Source organism: Rattus norvegicus, chromosome 13 (assembly GCF_036323735.1).
Source record: "Rattus norvegicus strain BN/NHsdMcwi chromosome 13, GRCr8, whole genome shotgun sequence".
Taxonomy (NCBI): Eukaryota; Metazoa; Chordata; class Mammalia; order Rodentia; family Muridae; genus Rattus; species Rattus norvegicus.
This window is the reverse complement of record NC_086031.1, coordinates 53,373,310-53,394,020: the sequence shown is the minus strand read 5'-3', so window position 1 is coordinate 53,394,020 and position 20,711 is coordinate 53,373,310. Positions and strand designations below refer to the sequence as shown.

Below are 20,711 nucleotides of genomic sequence, written 5' to 3'. Positions count from 1 at the left end.
ACTGAGTATTATACACAAACCGCCTGGACAACACTTGGCTGGCGCTGTGCAAAGCTATGAATTATGAGAGAGGGAGCAAGCAAGTCTTGGCAGGGCAACTGTAGTTCAGTTCTGAAAGCCAACAGAGAAATCACACGAGGGCCTGAGTACCAGAGTGGTCTCCTTGTTTTCCTGCCCTTTATAGGGATGCAATTTTCCTATGGCCTCTGTTGATTTATTAGAACAAGCAGCTGCAGTTCTAGCTAGAGTGAGCTCCTTCCCAGACTTGAATTTACGGCCACCCCATGGCGTAGATCTTATCTTATGCACGAAAGCTGCGGAGAAGGAAAGATGGATGACCACGTTGGTTGCAGTGGGCTCCAGCAGGGGCTTTTTGCTGAAGAACGTCGTGTTTTACGATGCAGCACAATCCAGCATTAATTGTTCCTCGGCCTCAGAGCTTAATTAGCCTAACATTGACTACATATATGAACTTTTCAAAAAAAAATTTTTTTCTTGCATGGGATGAACAAGATAAACAGCTGTGGCCATTATTTTTATCTCTCTAGACACAGCAGATTACCCTCAACAGTCTGTGGGAACGAGAAGACAAACTTCACTTGCTACAACGGAGGCAGCTGCTCCGTGTTCCAGGAGGACTGGAAATGTGTGTGCCGGCCAGGTTTCACTGGAGAGTGGTGAGTTACACTGGAACTTTATGGATAAAAGTTCTGAGCTAAAGAACAGAGGGATTGCCCAGAGTTCATTTTCTCCTCCAATTTTTCATCTCAGTTCCCACAGGAAAAAATCCATGTTGAAATATAGGTCCAGACAGAATCAAGCAATAAAAAAGAAGAAAAATTACAGGGTAGGTCAAAGTATAGAATATTTTACCAGCCAAGACTTCAAATAAGAAAATACGGTTTTTAAAATACATAATGTCTTATTTATTCTTTCCTATAAGTACTTCTGGATTCACGGAGTCCTTCCCTCCCCACGCTAACTCTAATATATGATTTCAATATGGTTGCTTTTGAAGTAAAATAAAACACACCTAAAAGTTACCTTATTTGATTGACTTCAACCCAAAGTATATGTACTCCTTACCCGGGCAATTCTTTCGTTCACAGAGAAGCCCTTTCACTGTTCACCTAGTCAGAGGTGCCCAGCTAGTGATACAGGGAAAGTTGTGTATGCATTTGCCTGGCTGGGGTGTGATCAAGGGGAAGAGAAGACATGCTTTGATCAGATGCCCCAAGAGATCTCCATCCCCAAACTGGTAAAAACCAGGACTCTGTGGACACAGGCATTATTTAGACAACATTACCATTGGTTTAGCACTAATCCACCCATATACCTACATTTCAGAGCTCTGTGAGCAAGATTTTGTTGTTTTTATTTTGTATGTGTGCATGTATGCATGTGTGTGTATGTGTGTGTGCATGTGTGTATATGTGTGTGTATGTGTGTATATGTATGTGTGTGCATGTGTGTATGTGTGTGTGTACACGTATGCATGTGTGTGTGCATGTGTGTATGTATGTGTGTGTGTACATGTGTGTGTGTGAAGGTGAATGCGGATTAAGCTACAGATTGATGCTGAGTTAAATGTATGCAGCAATGAAGGTTGAGCTGCCATCGAAGCTGGTGCTGCTCTACTGGGAAAGCTGACGTGAATTTGTGAGTAAGCGTTTGCTCAGCACAGCTAAAGCAAAATACAAAATGTGCTTCTCCATCTCCTAGAATAAGGTACAGGCAGTTGAGACACACATGTGTGCAGAAGGAATTAGAGGAGTCCCATTCGTGTTCCAGCTTATCACAGCATGACATGCCTCCGATTTCATATCCTCAAAATATTGTAAATAGATCTTTGGCCTAAACATAAATAACTCTTTACTATCTTCAAATGCTCGTTGCCTCCTGGCTTAATAATATTATCTCCCCTTAATAGCACAATGAATAGTATTCATCCAAAACCCTCAGTTATTTTTTGCAGTAAATATTTCCATTTCCTCCAATGTATATCAGTTTTGAAAGTCATACTTGCCATTTAAATTATTGATTGAGATGAAGGTGGGATTACTAATTTTCCTTTCTTCCCAGGGAAGATTGTCTCCACATAGACTTCACTAGTACAGAGTTATTTCTAACAGTGAATGTGCGTTTAATATATTCTGATTTTGCAAACACATTAATCATCATTAATGAATTCAGGAGATCCTAATGGCTTTACTTTGACTTTCCATATATTAATTATCATCTTTTTCATTTGTTTTTATCTCGCTTTTTCTTTGGGGACAGGATCCCATTTGTAGCCCTGGCTTGTCTAGAGCTTGCTGCTACATTGAGGAGGCTGGCCTCGAACTTGCTATCATTCCTCTGCCTGACTTGTCTCACTGCTGGAATTTGGGGAATGAGGCACCACATTCAGTCCTATTATTTTCTAATAAGGCTCCCCTGCTGTTTTCTATGCATATGCAGCATCCACTGTTTTGTTCAAAATGGAAATCAGTAAGGGAATAAAAGAAAGCAGGAGGAAGGGCTGGAAATGTTTCGGCGTCTCCCAAGGCCTAGAGCTGTGAGACTTCCACACAGCGGAGGATACTGAGAAGCTGTTGAGCTTGCCTAAGCTTCCAGCTTCATGTTGTCAGTCAGTCCAGCACGTTCAGGTGATGGATGGTGTGAATGCTGGCCACCCATACACAGAGTACTTGGCAAGCTCCTGAGAGTTGTCAAGTTTGGCTGGGATCTAATCAGAGAAGCCTCCTTCCAGCCCAGAAGCCAGGGCCGTAAAAGGAAAACAGAGAGTCTCAGCTATGTTCGCTATCCCATGGATAAAGAGCTATTTTCCTTGGACTGAATCTCCATTTCCCATCACACCATCTCACAGCTCCTCCACCTCGGCCCTTGCATTAGAGCCTGGTGAGAAGTCTCTGCACACACAGACATTCTACGTTGGGGGGAAGTGGAGATTAAAAACAGTTTATAGCGTAAATGGTTCTGCAGAGTTTTTCCTAAGATAGCGCAAATGCCTTCACCACTGCTCAAGCCCTTAGCAGAGTATCTGGCACACGGTAAATAAAACTACTGAACTAATCCTTGGAGGGCCAGAACAAGGAGTTGCGACTATACATAATAACATTCCAAAAACCTAAAACTTCAATGAAAGCGTCAATAGAACGATGTGCCATTTGATTATTTCAACCTCATTTGAACATACACCATTGTATACACAGTATCAACATCACACATATACACACTAACACACACACACACACACACACACATCCAACGTGTCTGCCATTTTTGTGTTCATATATCAGTTTTTTAAAAAATCAAAAGAAAAAAATATCGGTTGAAAAGGAGGCAGACAGTACTCAAGTACCTTAGAGTGGACATTGTTCTTTTTTTCCCAGAAAAGTCATATAGGAAAACACTTACTAGAACGTTTAGAGTTCCTTGTCACTACTTAGACCATGGATTTATTAACTGGGTTCTTCCTTACTTTTCTAAATGCTTAAACAAATTGAATTTCAAAGGAAAATAATCCAACATCTCCTAGAATTAGCCAAGTCTATCCTGAGGCAGAGAAACTCTAGAACTTTCACAGCCTGTGCTGTCTCTGCCCTGTAGATTCCAGGCTAGCAAAGTCAGCCCCCCAGTATCTATCCAATAAAGCTGACATTTAAAAGGTGGCAAACTGACCCACGCTCCTGAGGGACAATCAGGACTTCTAAATATTTGCAGTCATTTTCTTATTTGAATTAATTCAATGTGTACACCTATGTCTGTGCATTTGTGCACAGACAAATTTCCACAAAACTCAGAATGTATTAAAGGGCTCTTAAGGAACCTCTGAAATTATCCAGTGTGTTTAATTGGGTAGATTTGGTGCAAACTCTATGCCATGTTAGAAAGAGGGACAAACCATTGCTCAATCTAACAATCCGCCTGCCTGACCTGGGGCATCTGCTTTTATATCCATTTTCAAGGTGTGAAGAGAACATCAATGAATGTGCCTCTGACCCCTGCATCAACGGAGGCCTGTGCAGGGACTTGGTCAACAGATTCCAGTGCATCTGTGATGTGGCCTTTGCGGGCGAGCGCTGTGAGCTGGATGTAAGCGGCCTTTCCTTCTATGTGTCCCTTTTACTGTGGCAAAACCTCTTTCAACTCCTGTCCTACCTCATTCTGCGCATGAATGATGAGCCAGAGGTAGAGTGGGGTGCACAGGAAAATTATTAACGTGTAAAACATTGACTTTCAAGAAACATCTTGTCTCAGTGTACGACAAAGGGAAAATTAGGGAATAGAATCCATTTAGAGAGGTGATTCTCAACTTTCCTCATGCCACAGCCCTTTAGTACAGCTCTTCCTGTTGTAGTGGCCCCAACCATAACATTGTTTTCACTGCTACTTCATAATCCTTCTACTCTTATAAATCATAATGTGAATATTAGGTTCTCTGACAGTCTTAAGTGACACCTGTGAAAAGGTCATTGATTCCCCCAAAGGGTTCATGACCTACAGGTTGAGGACTGCAGACTTGGAGGATGACAATGCATTTAAGGACACCACAAGCAGTTTGGGTCTATAGAAGGTATTTTCCTATTCTAGTTTTTTTTTTTTTTAGACACACCAGAAGAGGGCATCAGATTCCATTAAAGATGGTTGTGAGCCACCACATGGTTCCTGAGAATTGAACTCAGGACCTTTGGAAGAGCAGTCAGTGCTCTTTCCAGCCCCTAAGAATGTTCTAATACAGTCAGAAAGAGCTCACCACCCAGCCTGCTGAGTCCAGGCCACTGTCGTCCTCAACGCTTCCATATTGAATGATTTTCATTACACTTAGAAAACCTTTTCTCTCCACTCCACCTCTGCACGTTCCCTATTTTCCTACTGACAGTTTCCCCCCCTCACCATGATTCTAATGCGGTGTGTGGTCCTCCTTCTCACCAGTTATATGTAACATGAACATTTAAAAATACCTATAAACATTTTTATAGTCATGTGTGTCTTCCTGCAAAGCTATTCTCCACGGACAGTTCTTTTCTACACGAAGAAGAAATGAGTTCACCCCCCAGGAACACAGAAAAAAGATGCTCACAGTATCCTTCATCAGCATCACTTCTGATATCATGGACCATTCTTTCCACCAGCAAATAGCAGAGAGCATTTTCTCTATTAGTTCCCCTCACGTTTCCCCCTTTTCCGTTACAATTGGAAACTTTCCGTTAGGTACTGACACATTTGTAGGGGGTTTGACTTTCCCATCAAGAATTCCCTGATTCAGTATTTATGCAAAATATCTTTGCAAGGGGGGGGGGGGTCTATATCAGTCCAACAGAGATGTCATTAGTGTTCATTGAGGAGGAAATACTTTGAATGAATTCACACCACCACTGAAGCAGCAGTAGTCTGAAAGACACCCTTCTGCGAATGTGCCCGTGTCTTCAGGAGCTGCCCTGGTTTGAAGGCATGTGGGTAACTTGTGTTTTGCATGTTATCAATGCTCAGTGGGTCACGACTGTTTTAAAAAGAGCTTTTTCTGTGGCAATGACCAAGGCGAATCCAGATATGCCAGTCACACAAAGGGGTATTGCTCTATTCCTCAGTACTTATTCATTTTACGTAGCAGCCTCCACCCCGCAGCAACCCTTTCACAATAGTAATGACGCTGAGCTCTGACCTTCCTTCTCAGCATTTTCCTTGTATCCAAAGCATGGTGTCCACACCGCTCTCCTAAAACGAGACCTTGTAGCCAGAAAGGCAGGGAAAACATTTCCAAAAATATTTGCACTCTTAAGTATTTGCAATTGAGTAGATTACAGCCAGAGACAATATGCAGAGTTTCAGGTTTGCTCCCTTCCACACATGACTTCAACTGTCCTCAATGTGATGTGCTCCCTATAGAATATATTTAAGGAGTATTTACCCACAGTGTCATTCTCTGTGCAGTTCTAATGCTTCTGTTGTCACTGTAACTGTTGATTGTTTTCCTGTCTTCCAACTGTCTTATTAGCATTTAATAGCTTTTTGCTAAATGCCCTCTTTCTATTCTCCTTATTTCTCCATAGTTCAAGTATGTCTGTGTGACTAAGGATTCTCCTCATTTTCACAGAAAAATAAATCTTTTCTTCCTTCCGTTCTGTTGGTCATTCTCTGGTGACACATGCCTTTGCTTACTTGGACCGAGGGTTACACAGTAAGTGATCCGCAACTAGGCTCAGTTGCGCAGACAACCATCACCGCCACCAGCAGCAGCAGCTGGACACCAGACACAAGCATGAGTAGTCATCTCTTGATGACTCCTTCCCCCTTACGTGTCATTGCAAGTAAGCACCATGACACCAAGGCCAGGTCCCATGGACTTTCTTTGGTAGGCAAGTGACTCTGTAATCCAATAGCTCATTTGTTTCACTCTTGACTTATATCGTCTCTGACAAAGCTGGTCTTAGTTTGACCTGGTCATGAGGAAAGACCATCACACCTAAAAGACAGAAATTCACACACTCAGGTTCTCAGGTTTTCCTAATTTACACACACACACACACACACACACACACACACACACACACACACACACGCATATCAAATCTCTGTAATTGACTACATTTTTTTGCTGATGTTTCATCATTAACAGCTGTAGCACACCGGATTGTGATTGGGGTTGACTGTCTTCCTCCTTTGTGAGTATATACATGGGAGTGGATTGAAGCACCCCCCCCCCTCTCTCTGCTGAAAAAAAGAGAAACGGGGAAACGTGGAGAGATGCCATGTTTTGATTGTAAAGAGAAAAGTAAATTCAGTTAGTGCTGGTTCAGAAATCTGGGTCAGGAGTGTGAGGAACCATTTTCAGTACATCGTTTTTTTTTTTTCTAACTACACTTTTTCAATACTACATATCAATAAATTCCTCCCACCCCAACTTTTATTTTACTAAGTTTTTCTGGAAGATGGCTAAAATAGAAGTTATTTAGTCAATACTTCCAAATTAAAGCTCTTTCTGGAAGTAGGGTTATACTATTTGAGTTTAGTGATTTAGAGAAGAATTCTGCTTCAACTACTAATGTCCTTTCCGTATTGCTTGGCGTGGCCTTTAGTACTCAACAAATGATGTAGTGAGGACTTACACTATGGCACTCCCTGGTAACTCCTGGCCAACCGCCATGAGTGAACACGATGCTCACCCATATAAAGCCAAAAGGAACAGTAGGTAAGGAAGGCAGATAAATCAAGATGAGGAATTCTTCAGCCAGTGTTGTGATAAAAGTAGGTCTCCACTGTGCGGCCTGCGAAGCAAGGGGGTTTTGTCCAAAATTAAAACTGGATGTAGAGGGTCAAGAAGGCAAGCTTTACAACGGCTTTGCTGAGATTTGAAGGTAAGTAGAAACTTGGTGGGAAAGGAGAGATGGGGAAGACTACAATACTCCAGGCAGGAGGTGCTGTGAAGTTTGCATGGCATAGCTAGGAAACAGAGGGGGAGCATGGTTAGTCTCAGCTCTAGAAGTAAACGGAAAATGCTTAAAGTCATGTAAAGACTATGGCTTTCCATCCTAAGACCACTTGCGGGGCCTTTAAAGGCTTCAACATAAAAGCGACAATTACACTTATACTCTCAAAGGTCACTTGAACTTTTACATAGAAATGGATTAAGGACAGATAAGACTGCACTAATGAATCTGTAACTAAGAGACAACTACAGTAACATGAACAAAGGAAAAGAGAATTTTGGACTTCTAAGTGGCCATGAGCAAAGTCTAGAATGACAGTTCAATCTGGTGAAATCTATTTGAAAGACTGATCCACTGAATAAATCAATGACTTCTAACGCTCTGGCAGAGAAGTGCAATGTGATTTATACGTGTCACTGTTTTAGACTTGATATCAAGGAATGAGTCTGGGCTTAATATATAAACTTGAGAGTCATATATAGATATACTGAATTGTGTGGTTTTGCGGATGTCTGTGTACAAGCCATGTGTAGCATTTGTCTCTACAATGGTACTACCTTAAAATAAAAGCCGTACACACTTGTCACCTGGATGCTATGCTTAGGGTCTCATTCTCTGATTGTCACTGTATTCCGTGGATTAGAAGCCTGAGAGCTCTCAGCTATACACAAAGGGAATGGACCAAAAAAACGAATGCAAGAAGTAGAGCACTGGGTCTACCTTAAGAATTTACCTGTCATGCCCTCACTGGTGGCTAGTGTCTTCATTCTGAGCTACAGTCTTCATGTTTTTCTTTTTCTTTTTTTATTAATTTTTTTATTATTCAGCCCATTCGTTTATATCTCAAATGATAACCCCCTTCCTGGTTACCCCTCCACAACCTCTCTATCCCATCTGCCCTCTTCCCACCTCCCCTTTGCTTCTGTGAGAGTGTTCCCCCAACCATCTACCCACGCACTCCCACCCCACAGCGCCAACATCCCTCTGCACTGCAGCATAAAACCTCCACAGAATGAAGGGCCTCCCTTCCCATTTATGTCAGACAAGGCCATCCTCTGCTACATATGTATCTGGAGCCATGCATTCCTCCCTGTACACTCTTAGTTGGTGGTCTAGTCCCTGGGAGCACTGGGTGGTCTGGCCAGCCAACATTGTTCTTCCTGTGGTGTTGCAATCCCCCTTTGCTCCTCCAGTTCTTCTGCCAGCTCTCCCAGCAGGGTCCCCGAGTTCAGTCCGATGGTTGGCTGCGAGCATCCGCATCTGTATTGGTCAGGTCTTTGTACACTGGCAATCCATTTATAAAGAAAACACTGGTGGTTTCCTGTATTTCTGCTACCTTTGCGATTTCTATACATGTTGCTTTCTTACAAATCAACTGTTTCTTCTGTCAATGTTTTAATGTTTTCACTGTATTACTACCTTTTATTTTACTTTACAATGACTACGAACCTGTAGTTAGTCTGTTACAGGCTGTGCTAATGTTATAAGCTCTTCAAGTGTTCATCCACCTGTTTTTGTTTCTGTTGAATTTTCCACATGACAGAATTTGTCTCCTGGTGGTTTGTAATTGTTATCGGTGAACACAGATCATGAGGGTTCCCTTTACCCCTGCTCTGGAGTAAGTCTTTGCACAGCAAGTCATACACATCGGGACCTTTTGCTGGGAACTTGAGTTTCATATCTCTAATCTAGCCTACTTTCATATCTTTGGCTTAGATTGTCGCACAGCATTGAGGTGGTGAATTTGGCTTCCACGACTGATTTTGGTGGGAACTCTTCATAAATTATCAATCACTCAACTCCCTCTTGAGCCTCAGTTCTTTGCCACTGTCTCAGAACTCTACTTGGTAGCTAGGCAGAGATCCTCATCCTCATCTCGCTGGGATTTGAACAGCTCTCTCTTGAAACTCTTACTTCCTTCTCTTTCTTTCTCTGGCAAATTCCTAGCCTTCCTGAAACCTGAGGTGTAATAAAACTTCTTCTTTTCCTCATACCTTTGTCACTTCACTTTGGGCTTCTTTTTAGTGACCCTAATGTAGATCAAGCATACAGCCCCCCTTACCCCCCCACACACATAAGCAACATTCAGTAATAGACTTCTCTAGGTCAAGGACCATCTAATACATCTGCCACAATGATAAGAGAATTATCACCTTCCAATAACCATGGATCTTGAGAAGTAATAGTACTTTCTTTTCTTGATAGTTTAATTTTAATGTGGATAAATGCTTTTTCTGAAATGGACCTTGCCATGATATTGTAGCAAGTGAGAAAAATGTGAAAGCTTTGATAACACAAGTAAAAGGCTTTGCTTAAGGGCTTAGCAATGTCACAAGGGCAGTAATTTTGTCAGTTTCTGCTTGCTTATCCTTTAGTTGTCTATTATAATAGCTGCCCTAAAACTTGGCTAAGTCCTGTACCTGAGTCATGTTGAACTTGGTCTCCCTCAGTTAAATGTCCTCCTACACATGGCAATGGTTGCTCTGTGATGATTTTGTTGTTGTTGTTGTTGTTGTTGTTGTTGTTTTGCCTTGTAATTTTGAGGTTACATTTTTTCCATGTGGAAAGGCTTAGTGAGAGAAGAAGAGTAGAAGAGGGGAGAATTTAAAGGCTGGCCATGATGATGGGGAGGGAGGTGGGAGGGGAATAGGAGAGAAGGGACAAAGGGGAAGAGGGCAAGAGAGCAGAGAAGAGAGCGAGGTTACATCCTAAGTATTCTAACCTTAAGTATTCTGACTCATGGTGTAAGGGACTATGAATTGTTTTAGACTCCCCCAAAACAGCGTTTTGATTTAGAAAGCAGTCAACTAGCTATATCAAAATCTCAGTACTGGGCTAGGGCAGGCTTTGGGATGCACAGTGCAAATCTCGGCTCACGTCGCCTGTAGCAGGACAGCTTGTGGTCTGCTCACCTGCACACTTTTCCTGGTCTATCTGGCAATGTGAGAGGAAGCAACTTTTCTCTAGAATTAGACTCTATCTCCATGGCTCTCTTCTTTCCAGAATTTTCTGATTCCACTTTCAGTTTCTGTCATAAACCTCTTTAATCTTATTCTCTAAGCCTTTAAGACTGCAAAATCCACTACCATTTTAGTGAACCGAGGATTGTACTCAGCAAACGAACAAAATGAAAATCATCGGTGTCCTCTGCCCTCTGAGTTCAGCTCCCTTAGAGCCATGCATACTTCCGTTAACAGTGCTCTAAGGGTTTCTCTGTCATTCTGTCCACATTTTAATAGTTAGTGCCCAAAGGTTGGTATAATAGAAATGATGTTATCAACACCTGAAGGGGAAACTGAAATTTCAAGTAGGCCATATTAATTCACCTGCGGTCTATGCTGTCAGACCACCTCTGAGGTCACCATAGAAATGATAGGAGGATAAAAGAGTTAAAAAGATAAAAGAGTAGTTTCTCCAGAAAGCACAGACGGAAGGGAAGCACAAACATCACTTTCAGCTTCTAGTGGAAACAGTAGGCTTGCAGTACATCCAAACAGAGAGAAGAAATAAGGCATGGGGATATCATTTATAGGAAGATTTTGAGTCAGCATGAGCAAAAATGAATGAATATTAGAATTATTCAGCAATGTTCCGAATTGATTTGCAGCAAAGTGAACTCCCACCCTAGAAACCATCAAATAGAAACTGAGTGATGAGTCTTCTGGAGAATACGTGTGCACTGACTGGGATAGCTGTAGACTTGGCAGCTTCATTAAGCACGAGCCACAAACCAGTTCAGCAAATAAGTGTGTTTGCCTCTTAAAAATCTGTTAACGTTGCATTGTGTGCTATCTATGACAGCAGAATGGTATAGTTGGATGAGAACAGAAATTTTTACTCAACTAAAACTTGAGGGAAAGTGTAGCTTGCCAGGCCAAATAGCTGACCCAAATCTCCTGACCCTTAGGGAAAAGGGAGGATTGGGAAAGATGCATTTCTGAACTTCAGATCATTAACACATTGGATCAGGTTATAGTGAAGAAATGTTTGAGAAAGGAATCTCCTTTAGAATGTATTTTTAGGCCCACTGATTTATTATGCTGGCTTCTTTGAAATCGAAACCCACCAACTTTGTCCATTTAACACTCCAAAGGCACCTTTACTTGGGGAACAACCAGACTGAGCTGTGATGTTTCTTGTGCACAGAGAAAGTTTGCTGAGCAAGGTTTGAGGTCTGCATTGTTCCATATCAATCACTTTCCGGCAGGGTCTGCAGTAGGACCAGGGCCTGGGGCCAGGAAGGTATAAAGCCACTGGGAGAGTTTATTTGAATGTTCTTTCTATCTTAAATCAGTAGGTAAAATGATGCTGTTACAAAGATATTCCACTGTAAAGTGTAGGAGAGTTCCTGTTGGAAGACCAAGTTAGTGCTTATTCAACCATTATTGAAATACATATCTCTAAAATATTGACATTAAAAATATAGTATCTGGGCATTTCATACGGCTCAGTCCACTGTCTGTGTTTCTGGTATCTGCTAGGATGCTATTTCTCCTGAATTTTTGAGGTATTAATGAGAAATATTGTATCAAAGAGTTTAAAAGGATTTTAGCAACTATTAAATCCAACTCATTTTTTATATAAAAGAAGAAGCTAAGTAGGAAGAGGGAATGGCTAGATTAAGTTACAAAGTATTAAATGGTAAGGCTGGTGGTTAAAACCTGCTCTTTCAGGGCACAAGAGCTCTGCCCCATCACCTACATCTGGTGGCTCATAACTGTAACTACAGCTCTAGGGCAGCGGGCGGTTCTTTCTGGTCTCTATCAGCACCGAACACATGTGAGCATATGTGCACATGCACACACACACACACACACACACACACACACACACACACACACACACACATACACACACACACACACAGAGAGAGAGAGAGAGAGAGAGAGAGAGAGAGAGAGAGAGAGAGAGAGAGAGGGAGAGGGGAGTTTATAATATCAGGTCTCCCAACCCACTATTCAATAATACTCTTTCCTTCCCTATACTGACACAGTAAATATATAGCATAATCTTTTTTTAGTTTTTATTTCTTCTGAAGGAGGATCTCACCACATTTCCCAGATTGGCCCTTAATTCACTCTGCAGCTCAGACAGACCTTGAACTTATGGTCCTCCTGGCATTGAATTTGTGATCCTCTTGGCCTGTAAGTGTCTGAGATCTCAGACCTATACCACTATCCTGGCTTTGCCACGTAACCCTATAGATTGATTTCTAGGTCAGTTACTCCTATGAACGCGTTCGTTTACCATGAATTTGTATTAAATAACTGAAGGATAAAAGAAGAAAGCATACTTAGCCACAAACTTTATAATTTGGAATTTAGAAAGGTGTAAACGGGGTTTGTTTATGGAAAATTTTGAAGAATTCCACTTTCTTCCACTAAAACATGCTGTGAAAATGTAGAAACGGGAGGGATTCTGATGCAGTCGAAGAAAGATTGAATTCGTAACTCCCCAATTTTTTTTCCATCTTACAATAATCCCAAGAGTAGTTTTTGTCCTCACTTTATAATGAGCAAATGGAATCTGACGGGATGCATACCTTATCCACATTTGTACAATTAGGGAGCAGTATGCCTGTGGGGTAATCAAACTTTTCATTTCCAAATTTCATGCTCGAGAAAGAATTGTGATCTCTGAGACGAGACCCAGGAAACAGACCACAGTGATACGTGTATAGATTTCCCTGACACTGTGAACCAGACAGGGTGGCAACGCTCAAACCTCTTCAGTTCAGCCCCAAAACTTTGTCCCCATGATATCTGTTACCAGATTTCCAGAAGGTAGAAATAAAAGAAAATAATAAAACTTGGAAGAGCGTGCCAAGGGAAACAAAATGGGAGAGCTGTGAGAAATGAACAGATGCATCTAGTGGTGAAGTCCATCTTTATCCTGGCTGCACAAAGGACACAGCACACTTAGAGATTAAGGGATGGGTTAATCAGAGAAAGCTTTGAAAGACTCAGAATTTGAGAGTGTGGCCATTCACAGAGACCCAGGAAGCACAGAAGGTGGTGGGAAAATCTCCCTCACATAAATAAGATTATGGAAGACATTAAGCCATGAGAATGGGGCAGAAAATAAAAATATACGCAGCAAGGACACAGAACCATTTATGAGTGACAGAATCATAAATTGTTTCTGAGAGGACAGAGTTGTGCTTAATTGCTAAGGCTGATGTCAAGGGCGATGCTGACTGGCCCACATCCTCAGGCTCTTCCTGCAAACAGAGCCCTGGCCAGTGGCACCGCGGTCTTAGGCTGTAGGGAGATGTCTTGTGCTCTAAATTTGGCCTGCAGAAAGAAGCACCCAGGATGACATTCTCTTCAAATTATAATTTAAAAGAAGCACTGATGCTTATCCCAGAGTTTTCACTAATTAGTATTCAGGAGCAAGTAAATATAGTGCTATATATTTGTCCAAAGAAGATGAACTGCCAGCAGGTATATCACAAGATGTTTAGCATCATTAATCATAAGAGGAGTATAAATCAATACCACAGTGGGATATCACCTTATACATGCTAGGTTGGCTATTCCTAACCAAACCAAGGATAGTATGTGCTAGTTAGAATGGAAAAAACTGGAACTCTTGTGCTTGTACTTCTGAGACTGTAAAATGGTACAGTCACCACAAAACATTAAAAGTACAAGTATCATTATTTATTAATTAAATATTAAAGGAATGCTTCCCTATAATTCCACCTTTATCCTCACTAACTCTTTTCCCTCACAACTTCAGGCAATTGTCTTTCAAACCCAGTGAATCCACTGAGTGTAATTTGTTTGTGCATGGTTGAAAGACAACCTACCAGAGTATGGCTAGTCAGTCTCTCAAGGCCTACATCTTTTAAGAAAGCTAACTCTACTTCCCCAAACAGCCATCACTTGCCTTGAGCTCGTCAGGTAGGGATGGGACATCCTAAGTCTCTCCTCTGGTCAAACAGGTATTTTGGGTGGCTTGATCTTGTGCAGGTCTTGTACATACAGTCTCAGTACAGTACAGTGTTGTATTGAGTTCATCACAACAGCATTGTCATATCTGGCAAATTCTATTTTGCTGCAGTTGTCTACTCCCTCTGGCTCTTAAAATCTTTCTGTCCGTTCTTCCTCAATCATCCCTGATCCTTATGGAAGACAACACAATGTAAATGTCCCATTTAGAACTAAATACTCCTCAATCTTTTATTCTCCCTATGTTGACAGATGTGGGTATTTGTATTAATCAACATCTACTCCGAAAATAAGCTTTGGTGACGATTAAGAGATGCACTAATATATGCACTAATATATATATATAAATATAGATATACATAGATAGATGATAGATAGATAGATAGATAGATAGATAGATAGATAGATAGATAGAGATATATAACTTAGAGTAGAATTTATTGCTATACCATTTAAGAGAATAAAAGTATTATGCTCTCTACTAATGCATATGACCTAGACAGGTAGAGGTTTGATGCCCAGGCTACCTTACCAGACATGAGTTTACATGTGAAGGTCAAAAGACAGCTTGCAGGAGACATTCTTTCTATTCATCATGTGGGTTCCAGGGATTGAACACAGGTTGTCAGAATAGGTAGCAAGTGTCTTTACCTGCTCGCCATTTTTCCAACCCGACTTCCCTTATTTGTTGCTTTATGAGAAATGATGGTGCTGGTATTATCCCTCAAATGTAGAGCTGTGATCACTCAACCTGGAAACTTACTAGTACGCAACAGATTAATGCCATGATCTTATATAGTGGAGCACAGGATGGCCTTTGCCTATCTTAATTTTAAGTTTCTAAAAGGGCTATATTTTTTTCTTATTTTATTCTCTGACCGTTTTAGAGATGTATATGGTGAATCATAGTCCTTTTCACACTTCTTCCCCCTCTCTTACTCTGCTTTTCTCTCCTGCTGAAAACCTTCTACTTCCCAACAAGGTGCCTCCTATTCCCCTTTACTGTTTGCGTGGTGACCCACCCAGCGGGTTACTTGTATGAGCATGGGTGAGAGATTATTTACTGGAGTATGGACAACTGAACAGTTGACTCTACCACCAAAGAAAAATATATGTCATTCCTTCCAGCAAACCATAACTTCCAATAGACCCTCAAGGAGCACTGGAGCCTCATAAACTCCTCCTCCATCCATGAGGATATGTTGAACAGCTCAATCGATGCAAGCCTTATTTGTAACACATAACTACAGCTGAATGGTATCCACAGTACACTGGATTTTCAAATTTAGCTGATGTCTAATTGATGCATGTCTCTCCATTCTCTGGTTCATAATTCTTTCCACCCTTTCTTCTGTGATGGTCCCTGTACCTTAAAGGTAGAGACATAAAGGTCCCCTTTGGGCATTCTGCCATCATTTATACTTTTACACTTTGACAAGTAATAATCTCTGTGTTAACCATCAATTGAAAGAGCATCCATACTGGAAAATATCATCCTGAGTGAGGTAATCCAATCACAGAAAAACATACATGGTATGCACTCATTGATAAGTGGCTATTAGCCCAAATGCTTGAATTACCCTAGATGCACAGAACACATGAAACTCGAGAAGGATGACCAAAATGTGAATGCTTCACTCCTTCTTTAAAAGGGGAACAAGAATACCCTTGGCAGGGAATAGGGAGGCAAAGTTTAGAACAGAGGCAAAAGGAACACCCATTCAGAGCCTTCCCCACATGTGGCCCATACATATACAGCCACCCAATTTGATAAGATGGATGAAGCAAAGAAGTGCAGACTGACAGGAACCGGATGTAGATCTCTCCTGAGAGACACACCCAGAATACAGCAAATACATAGGTGAACGCCAGCAGCAAACCACTGAACTGAGAACGGGACCCCTGTTGAAGAAATCAGGGAAAGGACTGGAAGAGCTTGAAGGGGCTCGAGACCCCATATGAACAACAATGCCAACCAACCAGAGCTTCCAGGGACTAAGCCACTACCCAAAGACTATTCATGGACTGACCCTGGGCTCCATCTTCATAGGTAGCAATGAATAGCCTAGTAAGAGCACCAGTGGAAGGGGAAGCCCTTGGTCCTGCCAAGACTGAACCCCCAGTGAAGGTGATTGTTGAGGGGAGGGTGGTAATGGGGGGAGGATGGGGAGGGGAACTATATAGAACCCATATAGAAGGGGGAGGACTTAGGGGGATGTTGGCCTGGAAACCGGGAAGGGGAATAACAATCGAAATGTAAATAAGAAATACTCAAGATACTTAAATACTTAAATAAATACTTAATTTAAATACTTAATAAAGATGGGGGAAAAAAAGAAAGAGCATCCATAACGAAGACTGAGTGCAGTGCTTATCTATGAACATAAATATAAATATTCATAAGATACTTTAACACAAGCATTTAGAAAAACAGTAAGAGTAGTTTATCCTGGGACCTATGATCCCACCAAGCACAGACTCTTGACAAAATTTACAGTACCAAGCATGAATTCCTTCCTTTGGAGCAGGTCTCAAATGGAATCAGAAATAAGTTGGCTGTCCCCATAATAGTCATGACACTACTATACCTAAGGCACAGTTTCCCTGGCTAGAGTTTAGTCTTATGCAATTGTAATCCCTCATAGCTCTTAGGGATTAGAGTCAGATATGATGATTGATAACTTTTCTCTTAGCATGGCACTGCCTCTATGGTACCATGAACATTAATTAGCCTGTAGTGAAGAAGGAATTTCCATTGTAGTACCAACTGGTTTATCTGTGTAAATATTTATCTATATAAAACTGTAACTATGTAGTATCTTCAGCCTTAGGCTCTTATCATCAAGGTCTGGTGGGCAACCAAGAGCAATGGGCATACCTTAAGCATAGTTTGTCAGAACCTTTGAGGTCTCCCTAGGTGCCATTAATGTCATGTAGTGTGAGGTTTAAAAAATGACATATTGATTTTAGGAAATGAAACCAGCTCTTATCATTTTTGTAAAAACAAATTGGATAGAAAACTAGATATATGGTAGGAATTTAGCATTTTAGCAATTATAAATACTAAAAAAAGTGATTTGTGGGGATGGAGAAAATGCTAAGTAGTTAATACCTTTACTCCTTTGTTCCTTCAGAGATTCTTAGTTCAGTTTTCAAAACTTAATTTAACCCAAGCTCCAGAGGATCTGACACTCAGCTTTGGCCTCCATCGGCATCTACACTCAAGTGTGTGAATGTGCATGTGTGTGCATGCGCGTGTGTGCACGCACACACACACACTCACACACACACACACATTCTAAAAGAAAATAATTTTTAAAATACAACCGATTTAAGACTGTTAATTGATTTATTATAATCACCTAAAACCTTTATGCTCATAATATTTATAAAATAAAATAAATGTTTATAAATATGATCTTGATCTTCATAATCTGTGAAAGAAATCTTTATTTAAAAGGATAATCATTCTATGATGATTTTCTTTTCCACTCGGTTGTTAAATACAGATTAGTTTCATTTGAATTGCTTTAATCTGTTTAAAATTAATTATAAGTTCTATTTATGCCTTATAATTGTGGCACCAGAGACTGATACAGAAGAATCCCAATCTTAAGATCATATTAAACTAGAGGCAGTTCAGGGTCAGTTCAGGCTGTAGACCAACACCAGGCAACGAGTAAGCAAAAATTAATCAAAATAGTAAGAAAGAAAGAAAAAAGAAAAAAAGCCATTAAAAGACCACATTTATGCAGAAAAAGAGCAATATATAGAAGTATCACATCTAAAGCACAGAAGAGTCTTTAATATTAAATTCTGTTCTTATTATTTTTGTACGAACAACTTGGTTTCTTCATACAGAAATTGCATTCAACGTGTTTATTTGAGAAGTCTACTCATGACAGTTCTACCGTCTCATGTCAGAGTCATGATCAGAGCTACTTCCAAATATGTCTAACATTTCCACTATCATTCTATTTGACTACATTATAAAGGGAAATTGAATTGTTTATATATGTCTTTTTCCATTTGACAAAGCTCATATTCGTACCTTATCAATGAATAAGATCAATTCTAGTTGATACCTAACCCTTGGAGAAAATGTAGTTTGGAACTAGTGGCTAACATGCTTGGCATGCAAGCAAGAGATCAGAGGTTTGGATCCTAGTACTCTCAGAAATGCCTGATTGGCTTGGCCACCTGCCTGTAACACTGGCCTCAGAAGGACAGGGGATCCATGGAACAAACTAGCAAGACTAGCCATACACTTTTAACACACTCTGAGTTTGCCTGAGAGATGTTGCCTCAAGGAACAAGGCCATAAGCAACTGAGAAATATTCCAGCATCAACTTTTGGCCTGCACACTCACACATACACACGTGTGCCTACACACATAAACAGACATACATACGCTTATGTTCACATCACACACATTCACTTGTAGAAAAGTAATAGAACAAACAAGCAAAAAAAAAGAGCCCCAATATGTCCCTTTGAATTTTCAACAGCCAACCACAGATTGTGAATATAGAAATTACTAATAATTAGCTAGTTGATTGAATGAGTGCTTTTGTAGTTCAAACATCAGTTTCTAGCCTTAACATCCCTGTCTTTGTGTTGAGATCCCTCACTGTTATTAAATTCAGATAGGAATAATAATATGTAATAACTGCAGAAGAGTGTTCCATTTCCTTTTTCAGAATAGGCTTGACCAGGAATGATCTCTGTACTATGACAGTGTCTTGGGAATCAATGAAGCAACACTGCCCATCAAAGTATCATTGCTATCAAAGGCTTAAATTCTCAGAAATTACACTGTTCATGTTTAATTGAATTGTTTTTCATTTTTTAAAGTTTTATTTAATTTTTTTTAATACTCCAGATTTTATGGCCTCCCTCCTCTGTCTACCCTCTGACTACTCCACATCCCATACCTCCTTCCCAAGCCCCTGTCTCCACAACGATGTCCCTAACCTTCCACTCCCCACCCCACCAGACCTCTAAACTCCCTGGGGCCTCCAGTCCCTTGAGGGTTAGGTGCATCTTCTCTGACTGAACCCAGACCCAGCAGTTCTCTGCTGTGTATGTGTTGAGGGCCTCATATCAGCTGGTGTATGCTGCCTGGTTGGTGGTCCAGTGTCTGCGAGATCTCGAGGATCTGTGTTAATTGAGACTGCTGGTCTTCTTAACAGGGTTGCCCTCCTCCACAGGTTCTTCCAGGTTTTCCCTAGTTCAACCAGAGGGGTCAGTAGCTTCTGCCCATTGGTTGGGTACAAATATCTGCATCTGACTCAGCTGCTTGTTGGGTCTTTCAGAAGGCAGTCATGTTAGGTCCCTTTTTGTAAGCACTCTATAGCCTCAGTAATAGTGTCAGGCCTTGGGGCCTCCCCTTGAGGTAGATCGCCCTTTGGGCCTGTAGCTGGATCTCCTTTTCCTCAGGCTCTTCTCCATTTTTGTCCCTGCAATTCTTTCAGACAGGAACAATTATGGGTCAGAGTTTTGACTGTGGGATGGCAACCCCACCATTTACTTGATGCTCTGTCTTTCTGCTGGAGGTGGGCTCTACAAGTTCCCTCTCCCCACTGTAGGGCATTTCATCTACGGTCCCTCACTTTGAGTCCTGAGAGTCTCTCTCACCTCCCAGGTCTCTGGTACATTCTGGAGCCCCACCCCTACACCTGTAACCTCCTACCTGCTGAGATTGCCTGTTTCCATTCTTTCTGCTGGCCCTCCCCCAGCAGAAGGCTTCAGTCCTTCTTCCCCACCCAATACCAGATCATGTTCCCCTCTCTGCCCTCCCCCAGGCTGTCCCCTTTCCCACCCAGTACCTCTATCCCTCCTGCCTTGTGATTGCTTTCTTCTTCCTCCCAAGTGGGATTGAGGCATCCTCACTTGGGCCCTTCAGTTTGTTGACCTTTTTGAGTTCTGTGAACTAACATGTTGAGTATTCTATATTTTTTTTGGCTAATACCCACTTATTAGTAAGTACATATGTTGCACGTCTTTTTGGGTCTGAGTTACCTCAGGATGATATTTTCTACTTCCATTCATTTGCCTGTAAAACTCAGGATGTCCTTGTTCTTAGTAACCGAGTAGTATTCCATTGTGTAAATGAACCACATTTTCTGTATCCACTCCTGGTGTTGAGGGACACCTGGGTTGTTTCCAGCTTCTGGCTATCATAAACATGGCTGCTATGAACATAGTGGAATACATGTTCCTGTGGCACGGGGGAGCTCCTTTTGGGTATATTCCCAAGAGAGGTATTGCTGGGTCTTTAGATAGTGCAATGTCCAATTATCTGAGGAACCTCCAGACTGATTT

General features: G+C 41.3%; 1 protein-coding gene across 1 annotated transcript in view; it reads left to right on the top strand.

Annotated features, from left to right (window-relative positions):
• Crb1 (crumbs cell polarity complex component 1) overlaps window positions 1-20,711 on the top strand; it is a 187,088-nt gene that overhangs the window by 145,999 nt on the left and 20,378 nt on the right. The window contains exons 10-11 of the mRNA NM_001107182.1: window positions 549-677; window positions 3,972-4,098. Of these exons, the coding sequence (NP_001100652.1) occupies window positions 549-677; window positions 3,972-4,098 (256 nt within the window). The remainder of the gene's footprint in view (window positions 1-548; window positions 678-3,971; window positions 4,099-20,711) is intronic.